The 15,167-nt window shown below is 38.7% G+C and overlaps 1 protein-coding gene across 2 annotated transcripts in view; it reads right to left on the reverse strand.

Annotated features, from left to right (window-relative positions):
* The window catches only part of zeb1b (zinc finger E-box binding homeobox 1b), a 55,612-nt gene extending 43,630 nt beyond the window's left edge, over positions 1–11,982 (reverse strand). Inside the window, exon 1 of one of the 2 annotated variants that reach the window (XM_052611531.1) lies at positions 11,862–11,982. In XM_052611531.1, the coding sequence (XP_052467491.1) occupies positions 11,862–11,919 (58 nt within the window). In that variant the 5' untranslated portion in view covers positions 11,920–11,982. The remainder of the gene's footprint in view (positions 1–11,861) is intronic. The other variant, XM_052611530.1, reaches the window with a different exon arrangement.
* Between the last annotated feature and the right edge of the window lie 3,185 nt (positions 11,983–15,167).

The raw sequence follows: 15,167 nt of genomic DNA on the forward strand, positions 1-15,167 counted from the left end.
TACATTTCTATCTGCACACGCATGGCGGATTCAGCTCTTTTTTGCAAAGGCTACACTTTTTTCCCCATTGCATCTTTCTAGATGTTTACCAGTCTTGACAGTTGCTGTAGCGGAAAGCCTTTAACAATGCGACTAATACACACACACTCATAGTAGGACCTAACATCCTACTTATACAATCACTTCTCCAGGGAGTTCAGATGGACAAGGACACACACACACACACACACACACATCTCCAGGGGCTGTGGATAGAGATGCATTACAAGTACCCCCTCAAATCATAACACATCAAACCCTTGCAGAGCTCCTCAGACCCTCAGAGAACAGAGATCTCACGCTGCCTCCCAGCATCCCTGACATTTCATACATCACTTTGATAGATCACCTTATCAGTGCAGCTGCTCGCCAGCGTAAGAGCTGTATTCATAAGGCCGCACGAGCTGATAAAAGTATACGGCATATTCATCATTATCTTCTTAGCATTGTTTTGATGAGATAAGGGCTGAAAGCATTAAATGAGGATGCATTACTTCTTAGCTGTAATTTCACTTTCTGATGCAACAGGGCTGCAAATGTTGAAAAGGGGATGGTGACGGATGAAGGTGTGTTGATGCTCTTTAGGAGCTGTTTCTGTGCAGAAGAGACTGCCGTGCCTTGTGGATCAATCGAGAGATATTGCAGGTTGTTGCCTATTATGGATGCAATATGGGGATTGGATGTGAGCGCGAAGCTGGTAAGATTAAAGTCTTGAAAAACACAGCATTTCGTTTTTAGCAGAGTTTGGGGATAAAAAGATAAGAAAAGCACTCTAGGTGGTGATAAGAGTTTCATTGCTCTTCTTTTGCTATGTCCATATTACGCACTGAACAGAACAAAACAGAATTACACTAAATTAAAGTTGTTTTTTAAATCAATATAATCTGACGGATATCATACCTCTCTCTGTGACAGTCTAAACTCTCTAGACTATTTTTGGTTCATCTCATTTAAAATAAAATTAAAAAAAATTAACAATTTGCTTTAGTACAATGAAAATGTTAAAGCCAACTTCATTTCAGAAACAATTATTTAATTTTGTTGCCTTATAACATAATATAAAACAGTCTTCATAGACCCTTTTCTCACCAGATGTGATGAAGCGTTTCCACAGTTATAAAATAATAAATCTTAATCTTAAAAAAAAATTTTACTTACATTTGCAACACTGTACTTTGTGTTTACTTACTTTCTGCATTAAATGACAGAGAACTGGTTAATGATAACTGTTTGGCATAGAAACTTTATCATTTATTGATTTGTTTATTTATTTATTTTTTTTGCAATTGGTGAAAATGCGAAAGCAAAATCATTTGTTACATTTCTATTCACCGGTTACCCAACTGTGACAACTTCTGCTTCTAAGAACCCCAGAAATGTGAAAAGAGTCCATTCATGAAAATATATAGCTGCGTTTATGTTTTAGTGAGGTGATCCCTCACAAGGGGACCATCATGTTTAGGGGTTCTCCTTGGCATCCAAAAACTTTGGTGAGCGCTGTAATTGCACCTTCAGTTACAGGAACAGTCCTCCTGGAGAAACCTAAGGTTAAGTGGCTCGCTCCAGAGCTCAGTGGTGTTCGTTCATGGATCTCTCCTCTGGGATTTGAGCTTGCAACATTTTGATTACCAGCCCAGATCTTTAACTACTAGATTACACCACAATCTACTGAAAACAGAGTCCAGGAAAAACCCAGTATAGGCTTATATTGTGTAAACAGCTAAACACAAACTTTGGGTTTAAGGCCAGGAGATACATGAAAGAGAGAGAGAGAAGGAGAGACAATGAGAGATGCCAGAGATGTCCCAAGTCATATAATTAAAAACAATAAATGTATATCAGCACAACAGATGCACAAAATTACCCCCACACAATCCAATTACAACAACTCATATTCTCAGGTGCACTAAAGAAACGCTAACAGGTGCACGCACTCATAGACACAAGCTTGTAGACTCACACGCCACTTAAGTTGTCAGGCTCTGATCGGAGTCTTTTGGACAGGTGTACACACAAATATAATATCCCCAAAGAGTAGAGGAGTGAAGAAGGGGAGTGAAGTCTTAATTTCCTGTGTGATGTGGCAGCGACCTTCCCACCATGCCTGCACACACACACACACACACACACACACACACACACACACACACACACACACACACACACACACATACACGTTGGGATAGATAATTGTATTAGATGAGGTCATACACCTAACACACCTGTTCATATGAGAATCTATTTCATACACACTCTATTAGATGAGGTCAACACAACACAGTGACATACTGCAGACAATTAAGACTGATAGGAAACACACACACACACACACTGATTGTGGAATGTGTGCTGCTGGGTCCAGAAAGCACAATACTTGTGAATGATCTTAAATGGCTGTTGCTATTCCAGGGCTGAGCTGTACGTGTTAGTGTGTGGGTTTACTTTGCTGTACTTTGAAGACAAAATTATCTGCAGTAATAATATAAATAAATACATAATGTGGTTTATAAAAGGTACATTTTAGGAATTCACAGATATTAAAATTATGGCATACAATTATGGATACTGATATTAGATTTATGTTATGGCAGATAAATTACATATTAAAAGATTTTTTTGTTATTAAAATTAAATTATATATATAAAAAGATATCATAAAATTTTTTATAAATTGTCTAAATATTCTATTAATTAAATCAATTAATTAAAAATATTAAAACAATTATTTGTATTAAATAAATAATACATTTAAAATTACATTTAAAATAAATGCTACAAATGAACAAGAGCATCAAAAATCATAATGTCCAGAATAAAAAATACATTTAAAATTAGATTTGATTAAGTTTAAATTCAGCAGTTATATTAAATTATTTTATTATTATTTTTGAGTATTTAAAGACTAACTTTAAATTAATGTTAAATTACTAAATATTGAAATAGAGTAAATGAGAATGCACAATATTCTATATATATATATATATATATAAAAAATGTAGTACATATGTATTGTGTATTCCCACAGATGTATAGTAACGAAGTAGAACTACTTCACTACTGTACTTAAGTACTAAAAGGCGGTATCTGTACTTTACTAGAGTATTATTTTTTTCTCCTACTTCCACTTTTACTTCGGTACATATTTTCGCTGAGTTTAATACTTTTACTCCGATATTTTTTTATGTGCTGCATCGTTACTCGTTACAATTATAATAATGTTACGAATCATTCCATTACAAACCACTGCCAGAACTGTAGATGGCAGGTTTGATGAAGCTGGCACATCATTGAGCGAATCAAGCGAGACTGCGCGTGCTGACTGAACTGCTGTGAAGAGAGAGATGAACACCGAGCCGAGCCAGATAATGACTCGTTCACGAGTCAAGAACCGGTTGCATCGGTTTTCGGATGACCAGTAACGTTAGTTCTTTCTGACAGTTCGATTCAATAAACCAGTTGAAGAAAACAGTTCACCGATTCTTTTGCGCTCGATGCAATGGCGTCATTGGCGTTGACTGCAAATGGGCTCATAACATTAACACAGAATCAGTTCAGAATCAATCACCAAAAGAATCAGTTCGGTTCCAGACGCTCTGTGTGTCGGTTTGCTTCACGCTAAATCACACATGCGCAGTATCATCAGCTCCTCGGTTCACGAATCGGACGCGTCTGACAGAAACGGTTCTTGACTCGTGAACGAGTCATTATCTGGCTCGGCTCTGTGTTCATCTTCAGTTCTCTCTTCACATCAGTTCAGTCAGTGTACTGGTTGAGTCAATGAATTACTCCGGGATATTGGTTTGTTTCAACTCAGAGGGAGTGTCAGACACATTAAACAAGTTAACAGCTTAATTCATATGTGGATTAATGCGTATTGGAGACGCGAACTGTTTAAAACGATTCAGTTCGATTTGGTGAACTGTTTCAAAAAGATCCGGTTACATCGAATGATTCGTTCGCGAACCAGATATCACAAACTGATTTGTTTTTAACTGTCTTACAACAGAAACGGAAGAGAAGACAATGCTGAATAAAGTCGTAGTTTTTGCTATTTTTGGACCAAAATGTATTTTCGATGCTTCAAAAAATTCTAAATGACCCTCTGATGTCTTACGGGTTTGAAACAACATGAGGGTAAGTTATTAATGACATCATTTTGCAAATTGGGCTAACTAACCCTAGTAACTGTTTTTTGTTTACAAGAAGTTACAGTCAAAGGAATTGTGATTGTCCTTTAGGTTAATCATTTGAAATAGTAAAAACAATATGTTCAAACTTTTGACTATTTTCTTTAATAGCTACATAACACAATACTTCTACTTTTACTTTCAGTACTTGAGTAGTACATTTTAAAATAGACTACTTGCAATACTTAAGTACAAAAAATGTTGAATACTTTAGTACTTCTACTTAAGTGTGGTGCTTAAAGAGCACTTCTACTTCTACTCAAGTCACTTTTTTGATAGAGCACTTCTACTTTTACTCAAGTATGGGTCTCTAGTACTTTATACATCTCTGTGTATTCCTCAGTTTTTTTCATTCTACCAAAAAAAGCTTCTTTTCAGGTCAGGGATAGTCTTTATTATTAGCAATTAGCTCTACACACACACACACACACACACACACACACACACACACATTCATTTATATATAAAGTTATATTATGTTCTATTATCTATTATATTATATGTATATAAGTGTTACTGAGATGTGATTTTGACCACTAGTGTGTATCCAGACTCCTTTAGGATCTTCAAGTCCACGGAACTGTGCTGTTGACACCCATTCGCTCTAACACTTGGTCCTCCATCACAAGCGACTACGCTCCACCTACACACTGACATGCAGAGAGACAAGGATTCCTCCACATCTCATCTTCCTGTCGGAGGAGAATGGGTCATATGCAAATGAGTGTCTCCGCATGGGCAGTAGTTTCCCACAGGCAGCGGGAGAAAGAGTGTTCCCTCCCTCTCTGCACTCTTTCAATAGTCCTTTTCTTCTGCCGCTAAGCCCCTCTATGCCCGATCGTGGCCCGCTGCATAGGTAGCAAAACCCCTTTTCTCCCCCTCGCTGAAGCTTTAAAACACAATAGCTCACTTAAGCATACGCACACACACACACAAACCAACCAATAAAGTACAACCGTGCAGGCTAAAAAGGGGGTTCATGAAACCTGGGCCCTTCTGAGGAGAATGAAAACAAGGGAGAGATGAAGGAGAGAGAAATAAAGAGAAAGTTTTTCTTTAGGAGTAATGCTTCCTCTCCTTCCTTGGGACCAGTGACCGGGCTGATCATTAATCCCCGTTTGTAAAAGCACAGCGATGTTTGGAGGGCTGTTTGCTGAGAGCCAGATCTGGACAGAGCTACAGGAATTAGGAAGCACCTGAAATGAACCGTGTATGGATCTGGTTTCTTTACAGGATAGAGGATGATTTCGTGGTTATGGCATAACCAGTGCTGTATATTTTAATATTTTAATTTCAATTTAATTTGAATAATATTTAATGTCAATCCAAATAGCCATATACATATAAATATATCTTGACTTATAAATTTAAAGTATAAAATTAAAAATTATTTTCTATTTAAAATTCAGTTTCACTCAAAAATACAGTACCGTTCAAGACTTTTATTTTATAGTATTTTATTTTAAATGAATAAATACTTTTATTCAGCAAGGGCACACTGATTTGATCAAAAGTGACAGTGACGTTTTGTAAACATTAATCATTTTATTTTATCTATTTTAAATAAATGCTGCTCTTTTAAGCTTTCAATTTATTGAAGAATCCTGAAAAAATGTTTTATATATATATCATGTCTTCCACAATATAACATTGACAATAATAAGAATGTTTCTTGAGCACCAAATAAGCATACCAGAATGATTTCAGAATTATCATTGAACTTGAGCAATTGGAGAAATTCAGCTTTGCAATCGCAGGAATAAATTCTATTTTAGAATATATTAAAACAGAAATAGTTAATTTACATTTTTTAATAATACTTCAAAATATTACTGTATATTTGTTTGATCAAATTGATGCAGCCTTGGAGATCATTTCTTTCTAAAAAATATCTTACCAACAACACATTTTTGAAGATTGGAGTAAGTCACATTGCACGTGCATGGGGTCTCGTGTTGTATGTAGTATTAAGCCCTGAGTGGCTATCAATGTTGCCTATAATTGAGTCCCATTTCCCTTTCTTTCCTTTTCATCCACCTAATCAACAAAACAAAAGGGCCAATTTCCTTCTCTGACCCTTCTAAAGAGAAGCGAACAAACATGTACAATGAAATAAAACACAAACTGGACCTCAGTCAAATAGAAATGCACCACCACGCACTGTCTACAAAGTCCTCAGACACATACAGTGTTTTTCACATGTTTAAACACACACACACCACACATTCACACACCGGCCCTTGACCAGAAGGAAGCCATGTTTGTTATCCAAAGCACAGGAAGGGAGAAAGAGGAGCTATCTTGCCAGTTTACAACAGTCCTTCACTGTCACCTCAGCAGGCCTCCAGAACACTGACCCCCATCTTCAACAAATCCCTCCCCCATGTGACCTCCACACGGGGGGGCAAACCGAAAGGGAATGGGGGTAAGACGAAAAAAAACAAGGGTTGCTTCTGAGCTTTGTTACCTAGAGATCTATTCACTCAGTGTGTATTTGTGTGTGTGTGTGTGTGTGTGTGTTGGGGGCTTTAACACACAGCCAATTTGTTACGCTGGACGCCTCACAATGGCACAGGGGGGGAAAGTGAAGTCATACTTGAGCCAATGCATGGGCGCCCATGGCAGAGGTCACTAAACATCACCCTGCTACTGTGTCTCAGAGAAAGGGTCAAAAGAGGAGAAGAGACGGACAGAGAAGAGAGGAGAGAGCATTTCAGATGGACTTTTGGAGGAAGTCAACAAAAGCATGATGAATTAATGAAAATTGCCTCCACGGCTGAACCCTGTGCACCAGTGACCCTAAATGTTAGCAGATGGATTTTAAAATACCCTATAGCATATCCCACAGCAAAGCGCTCCTCCTTACTCACATACACCTACAGAAAAACAAATGCATAAAAAAATATAAACTATAAATCGTCAACTTAATGTGCATGAGTATGAGAAAAACAAGCATGTGTGTTCATTGCTTTAGAAAGTCTGGTATGGGGTGTGAAAATAGCCCAGCGCAGTAATTAAAGTTTTATCAGCCAAATAAATTCCGCAACACCCATTTTATCACAGAGCTGGCAGTAGCCTGACGTAGGCCATAGTTCTCCAAAGGTACTGACAGTAAACAAGCTAAATACTTCTCATCATTCATTGGGTGTATTTGTACCCAACGCATTGCGGGTTCTGCTCATTTCAGAGGCGTAAATCCTTCCCCTAAAATGTCTCGGTATAAAAATACAGCCTTGCTAAAGTTCTTTTGAAACATAACCTCCATTTTAGAAAGCCACTACAAAGCACAGCGCGCCTAACAGCCGCTGCCATGTTTATTTTCTTAGCCATGCTAATACCGGTCAGCCACATTCCTCTATTCCCAAACTGGGAGGTTTCAAATTGCCCTCCAGTGCTCTCGGAGAGAGCCAAAGGAGGAAGGGACAGAAGGAGAGCTGGCCTGTGATCAACACCTGTCATCTTGCGGACTATTAGCACCTTCATGTTTACAGCTTGAGCCCCGATCGCCTTCATGTTGTGTGCCACGAGAACCCCAAGTGGCTGGAAACATCGTTAGAACAAGTCCCACACGAAAAGGTGAAGAAAAAACACACTGGCACACAATTGAATAATCATCTTATTAGCTCAATAAAAGTGTTCCAAGAAATCTAGCATTTTGGGAATAGATATGAGAAGAAGTGAAATACTTGAGATGTTCTCTTGTCCGCCTTTGGAGCTTTTGGTGATATAAGCAAAGTGTGTTTTAAAATAAGACTGATTAAGGCTGTACTGCACAGCCACACAGCTTTCAAGATGTTTTCACACAGTTCACCTTCCTCGCATTCTGCAGATAACTTCACCTGAGACAGCTTTAAATACTCTGAAAAACTGTTGACTCTTAAGCATTCCGATCCAAGATGGAGAGTCCAAATCTGTGGGTTGTTCCCTGGGCCTCAAGGTTGCTGATTTTACTACAGATTTACACAATTATGAGTGAAAATCTACATTCTTCTTTAGCTCTATAGAAATTAGCATATTTTGTTTTGAGAGTAGGCCATTCAGTCAAGTCTACAGGGTAAAAAGTCCAAAAGAACTAATGAATTCTCTAGATGGTAAAACATTCTTTAGCTGCCCAACAGCTCATCTCAGGGTTAACACTCTACCTTGAGTCGAAGCAACAGGCACGTCACAGGTTTTTCACCTGATGGTGAAGTGCTGCTGTCACATGCTAAAAAAGTGTCTAAAAGCTTCAGCACCAGGGAAAAAAATCACCTCCCCCTTCAGCCTCTGTGTAGAAACCACTGTAACCTTTACAAATGCTCCAAATGAACGTACATGAGAGTCAAGAACATTTTATTGATGACACACACACAAAAAGATTGGTAGAATGGTATAGGTATTGCCATATTTACTGGATCGACTCACACTAATCTGTAAATGCAAGTCATATGACCTGTTAAGAGCATAAAAAAATTATTTTACAGTTCTCAAACAATTAATGTTATTAGCTATTATAATCTTTCTAGACACAAACTGTCGACTCTATATGTTCTTATGAATGCCAACTGGAAACTTTTTTGAATCTTTGATACCCAAGTGTTTGTAACCATTAGTCTCATTGCTGCAGCATGTCTCCATTTGTGTTTCAACAAGACAGCAATGTTGCCAACAATTAGGCCGTCTGATAAGAGCCACAATCAAGCAACTTCACAGGAGACCTAAGGGGGAGATTTTAATTATGTGTCATTTTTAAGGCAGTGAAGGTTGTGTGAATTATAATTAAGAGCCGAAAAATGAACAAACAGTTCAGTATTGTTCATATCACAGAACTTTACAAGATAGTTTATAGTGTACAAGCCTTCTGTGGCCGATTCAAAATAGTTCTCAAGTAAGTGAGTTGAAATTAAAAACATTCCATTCATCTTGATTATGGTCATTACAGTGAAGGTAGGCTACATATGGTAAACACAAAGTCAATCCATCTTGAAGACCGTTTGCTTCCACTGAACATTTACTGTTGGCCTTTACAGCAAACGCTGAAGCATTCAGGCGGCCGCATTCCAATTATACACGGTCTGAGCAACAGTCCTCACGGGGGCGCGGAGAGGGAGGGGCGTATGTTAATGACGCAGGGACGCGCACAGCCAGGGAGCGTTCATCGCGCGCCGGGAGCGCTGATACTCTGCGGGTGCGCTCCGAGGTCAGCCCTTGACTTCAAATAATAAACGGTCAGGACGAATAAAGCGCAAGCGTGCGTTCATAAAAGAACGAACTTAAATTATTGTGCGCAGAAATGGTTTATGTTATTCAGATTAAAATTATAAAACAAGCTTTATTTAACACAGAATGACTGAGTTTAAAATTAAATGACGTAACGTCATCAAAAGCTCTATCTGGAGGTGTTAATATGATAAAACATGTTCAAGCAGGTGCTGTTGCACGGCTCAGGTGCGTCTCCGCGTTCAGATACCTGCAGTGCGGTGAGCAGAGCCAAACACCCATGACAAAGCACTTATATCAACCTAACACCGAGGAAAAGCGCTGCAAAATGACCCAAAATCCTCATGGTGTAAAATCATTCTAGGTTTCGAAACAATTTCAGAACACGCCTGTGCTTTTATCTCATAAAAGATGATGAGCGATGCTCCAGCACCTATAACATAGCGATGCTTTCTAGAGTAGCTAAGCGCTATAGAAATCCTAATGATAACAAGCACCCATCCTTTCTGCAGTTAAAAACAACGACAGCAGTAGCTGAGAGTGAGAAGGCATGCGAAAAAACACTACACATACATCTTTTTTTGTTTTTTTTATACCTGCACAAGTTGACATTTGCTGCAACGCACGAGAAACGCCTCCCGTCTGCTTTCAAAATGAGACAATGTATCTCAGAAAGAGAAAAAGAAGGAATCCTTCCTTGTCAGCAATTTCAGTTAGCAAAAAAACAACAGCGAGATGGCCAAATGGCATTTATGAAAATCGAAGTGACATTTTTATCCTCCCCTCCGATCAGGTAGGCACAGGTCGCTCACACACGCGCATGCTGCTGAGAGAACCGCTACGTTACAAGGCGCGCGCATGGCGTCAGCCTGTGGAAAAGTGTCTTTGCTCATCTCTTCTCAAAAAAAAAATAAATAAATAAAAATAAAGACACTTAACACAACAGATGAACAGACGAAATGAAGAACGGTGCACTTTTGATCTAACAGTTTGGACGAACGCAAATGTTTTTTCGAGTTTATATTTCCTAGCTCACGCGCGCAAGCGATAAGTAAAGCACGCCTCATGTTTCTCACTATCGATTTCCTTCGTAAAATTACTCAGGCTCACATCTTTATCTCTGGACACGGCTTACCAGATAAATCGTCAGAATTCAAAAGAGCAACGACTTTATGTTATAAACCCGAAACCTACACAGCTACGGACGTGCATTACAAAGCGGATGCATAAAGTCCCCAAAAACAAACTGTCAGTGCAGTAAATCCAGCTGCAGCAGCGCGATTTATCAGGACTCTCTGCGCTGCTCGGGATGTATACGCATTCCTTATATAGGCTGCAGCAGTTGTTCTAGCAGCAGACAGCCCTTCAGATTCCTTTCCTTTTCTCTTCAGCGTTACCACCCAACTAGAAATGTGGCAGGCTGGCTGCACAAACAGGTTGCTGTAACCGGCATCGTGCTCCCGAGCCCTGAGCCCCGATCCCGCAGGGACGCCTGGACTGGCAGGACTGTTACATAAACACACCGTCATTTTTTGCTTTGTAAACTTCAAGAAGAAACTTCCCTGTCAAACATCACCGCGAACTGCACGCATGCCACTGTTTTCCAATCCCGCAGCAACACAGAGAACAAGTGTGCTGCTGTGATCAGGTTTCTTATGAGCTATATGACAAAAGTGAGACTTGTAGCTCTACCATAGATAGCACAACAAGCCAAACTGTCACAACGGCGATATAAAGCCATGTATACATAAATAGTATTCTAAGTTGCTAACATGAATGCATACTCCTAATAAAGGTTATTCTTAGGATTCTGCTAGCTCGCTAGCTAACGTTACTACCACGCAGACAGCGGAACAGCCCACTGCACATATATCAAAGTTTGCTGTTAACGAAAATAAATCAAAATCTTCTAAAGCAACCGCTCTATTCCCAAACATGTATTTATGAAAGCATTTCCACCACTTCAATCGCTCAAACTGATTCACGTGAAACCAAAACACCCGCATCGGACCAAACAGGTACATTTTGAGGGAGAAAATAAGTTTCAGTTCGTTCGAATCTAAGGGGGAAAATCCACCAGTGACGGCCAGCAGGAGTAACGTAAACGATTCGAATAGAATGGATTTTATTTATTATTTTTCGAATTCAAAGGCTTTATAAAGTGAACTCAAGGCGAAGACAAATAAAAGGGGAAACAAAAGCGAGAGAGTCACTTGTATGGGACTGGCTGCGTATAACGGTCCGCGCTCGCGCTGTGCGCCGCTAGGCGGTGAGAGAGTCGCGAGCGCGGCAGGTATAACGGTACACCAGATAGGGGCTATAACACGGCGCTACTTTCCAGCACTTTGTGGGGCTCGAGAAGTTCTGCCAGCGGCCCGGAATCCAGAGTTGAATGAAAGCAGCCGTCGCCAAGCAAAGCGAAGGGTTTTTACTCACCGTTTGTCCTCCTCGGGTTCGCCTGCTTTCTGCGCTTACACCTGGGGCCATCCGCCATGATCCTTTCGCTGTGTCTAAATGCTGCTGGAGAGTCACCTCCTCTCGCCCCCACACCTCCCCTCCCTCCCTTCTACTCCACCTCCCCTCCCTGCACCTGGTTTACGACACTCGGCTTTACGACATTACCTTCTGGCTCCTATACCTCTCTCTCTGGCGCTCAGATGCCCTTCTCTGGCCAACTCCCGCCCCTCACACCACTCGCTCCCTGCGGCGCTGCTGCCTGTCCGAAACGGTCACCGATCAAACTCTCCATGTGCAGGGAAAGGAACATCTGTTTTGATTGACAGTTTGAAAGAAGTGTGAGTCTTTGGACAAAACAAACATTTTCAAGCCCGTCACACAGAAGAGCGCAATGTTAAACATTCAACCTTTTTTTTTTTTTTTACAGTAAGGATGGGGGCGGGGAAAGTTTGACGCGTGCACCTGTTTAGCGCGGACACGCACCAACACACAATCTTAGCTGCTACTTTTTTCATTCATGATGAGAAAGCTGCGTGTCATATAACTAGTCACTGTAAAAAGTAGACAGTAACTTTTAATATAGGGGGCACTGGCTAGTTCACACTTTTTAATAAAATGAACATTTATAAACTAGTTTTAATGAAATCAGTCTGTCCAGCCATAACCTAAGGTACTATCTTCAAAATAAATAAATAAAATAAAGACTGTTTAATATTATTTACTTATTTGACCATTGGAACAGCTATAAGAAAGAGAGAATCTTATTTGATTATTTAATAATAATAAAAAATAATGTTTAAATTGACCGTAAAAAAATAGTGTTTTATTTATTGAAAAAAAAGTATTTTAATTATAAAAGTGTTTGACATTGCCATTGTTTTCCCAGAAAAAAAAATACAGTTTGTTTACACGTATTAACCTTTTGTGACAATATGCAGCAGTACTGAGTAGCCTGTGTGGGGTAAGTTGTCACAGTCGAAACATACTCTTGCACAATAAAAGTCTTCATTATAAAACCTTACATTTATGTCACTTTTACAAAAAGATATTGCAAAAATATGTTTACATTGGAATATTGATTTTGGGAGATACAATTAACAAATATTATACTAATTTAAAATTATATTGAACTATAGGTTTTGCAACTCAATTTCATAAGAACTGATTTACAGTCTTTGTGACGATTTTCCTATTCCCCAAATATCTTATTTGTTATAGACTTTATGATTATAAAACTTCAGATAGAATTTCCAAAACTTTCAAATGGCTGTATACCATGATACCAAGATCATTCAGGCAGTTCTAAATCTTTTATATGGCAGTCAGTTTTCCCCATAAGTTTTGAATCATGTATAACTGTTTTTATTTAGTCCATATTGAATTCAAAGGACTTCAAAGTAGTGCCATTCCTTTTTTAATTATTAATCTTGTCACATGACTGATGTTATAAGTGGCTGATGTAGCTGAGTTTTTGTTTTATTTGAAAATAAAATTGTCCGTCACTAAAGAGTGCATGTTTAATCAGTTCTTCATGTTAGCAAAAGATTTGTCAGTTTTCTTAATAATTTTGACATTAGGTCTAAATTGTTTGCCATATGATTACTGGTACAAACATATCAAGATATGTGTTGTTCAGGGTCTGTATAGTCATATTAATTTAAAGTATGAAATATGTGTTCGAGTATGTGTGTATGTGTGCGACTGAGTAGGAAGGAGGAATGCAGTGTGTGTCCCAAGGCACAGGGAGGATCATGCGACCCTCACTGCAATGATTCAGTCCTCCACCCAAAGAAAGAGCTCGCTGTTCCACAGGGATGTTTTCTCCTCTGACTCTGACTAGGGAGAGAATGCGTGAGAGTCAGAAAAAAAGACAGAGTAAAGGCCAGGCAAAAGTTAGATGTAGAGAGAAATATGTTTAAGATAATGAGTTTAGTAAGACTAATTGTAGCCTAAGGTTTTTTAGGTGCTTTATCAATTAAAGCCAATACAAAAAAAAATTCTGGTCAAGTACAGTGCCGTTAGAAATGTGAATGCAGCAGCCAAAACATGAGCCAGTGCATTTATATGACTTTGAACACAAGGACACATTGGGCTGAAACACCAACATGGTACCATCTGAAGGTCTGCCATCACAAAAGCGAGTGCTGCAGTGGCGGTGTAGGGCTATTCTTGTACCTGATGACTATCAGGTTTCTGTCAGACCTCAGCTGGGTATTTTACTTAGCATGGATCTGCAGTATATAGTCTGCACTGAATGAGTGAAAACATAGAAAATATAACAATGATATGCTGCAAATCAAAGCCTGTTGCACAAACCTATGTAAGAAAATATTCAACATAATAATCACTGTAAAATTAAATAATATTTCCATCCTCCATTGCTCCTAACGTGCCACCTATTGGAAAAGTTCACCTAAAATTGACAATTCTGTCATTATTAACTCACCTTCATGTCATTTCAAATTGGTATGACTCAGTTTGTTCCACAAAAAGAGAACATTTAAATGATGTCAATCACTCTCTTCCATGCAATTACAATGTATGGGGAACTAAACTTTAAAATTGATGCAAAATAACCTTAAAAGTATAATAAAAGTGGTCTATGCACATATTTGACAAGGTGGCTAAGTTGTACGAATTTGTACGACCTCATTGGTCATAGTGATTCTTAAGTTTAACACTCGCATGAGATGAAGTCAGTGAGTTGAGCAGGTCTGAATTATTCAGAACATATCTGATTCAATGAGTCAGATCCATTGATTCATTTGCGATTCATTGGGCACTTATCAAATGGTGAAGATGTCCTTTTTTCTTACATAACATAATGATATTGAACAAGCTCAATGTTGATTCATTTTCAGGCAATTCATTTTTAGTGAATTAAAATCTGTGCAAAGGATTGTGGTCGATTGAAGGACACAAAAGATTTACCTGATGCATCCTTCAAAAAAGGCCAATTGAAGTGTGCAAAACAAATACTGCCTAAGGAACCTTCAATCTGACATGTCCTTCGACTGAGTTTTATGACGTGGCAGTCTAGATATGCAATCTTACAAGGATGCATCCTTGCATTTGAGAAGCACCCAGTAAATCATATCAGTTGATTCATTTGTGATTCAAAAACTTAGATCAACTGATTAATTTGGTTTCAGTTAATCAGATCAGTTGAGTGAAATTAACTCTCATGAACTCTAATACGGTCTAAACTAGAAATGAGTGTTGTTGCGCTGCAATAAGGTGTTGGTCATATAATTAGAATATCATCAAAAAGTTTATTTCACTAAT

Source organism: Carassius gibelio, chromosome A12 (genome assembly GCF_023724105.1).
Source record: "Carassius gibelio isolate Cgi1373 ecotype wild population from Czech Republic chromosome A12, carGib1.2-hapl.c, whole genome shotgun sequence".
Lineage (NCBI taxonomy): Eukaryota > Metazoa > Chordata > Actinopteri > Cypriniformes > Cyprinidae > Carassius > Carassius gibelio.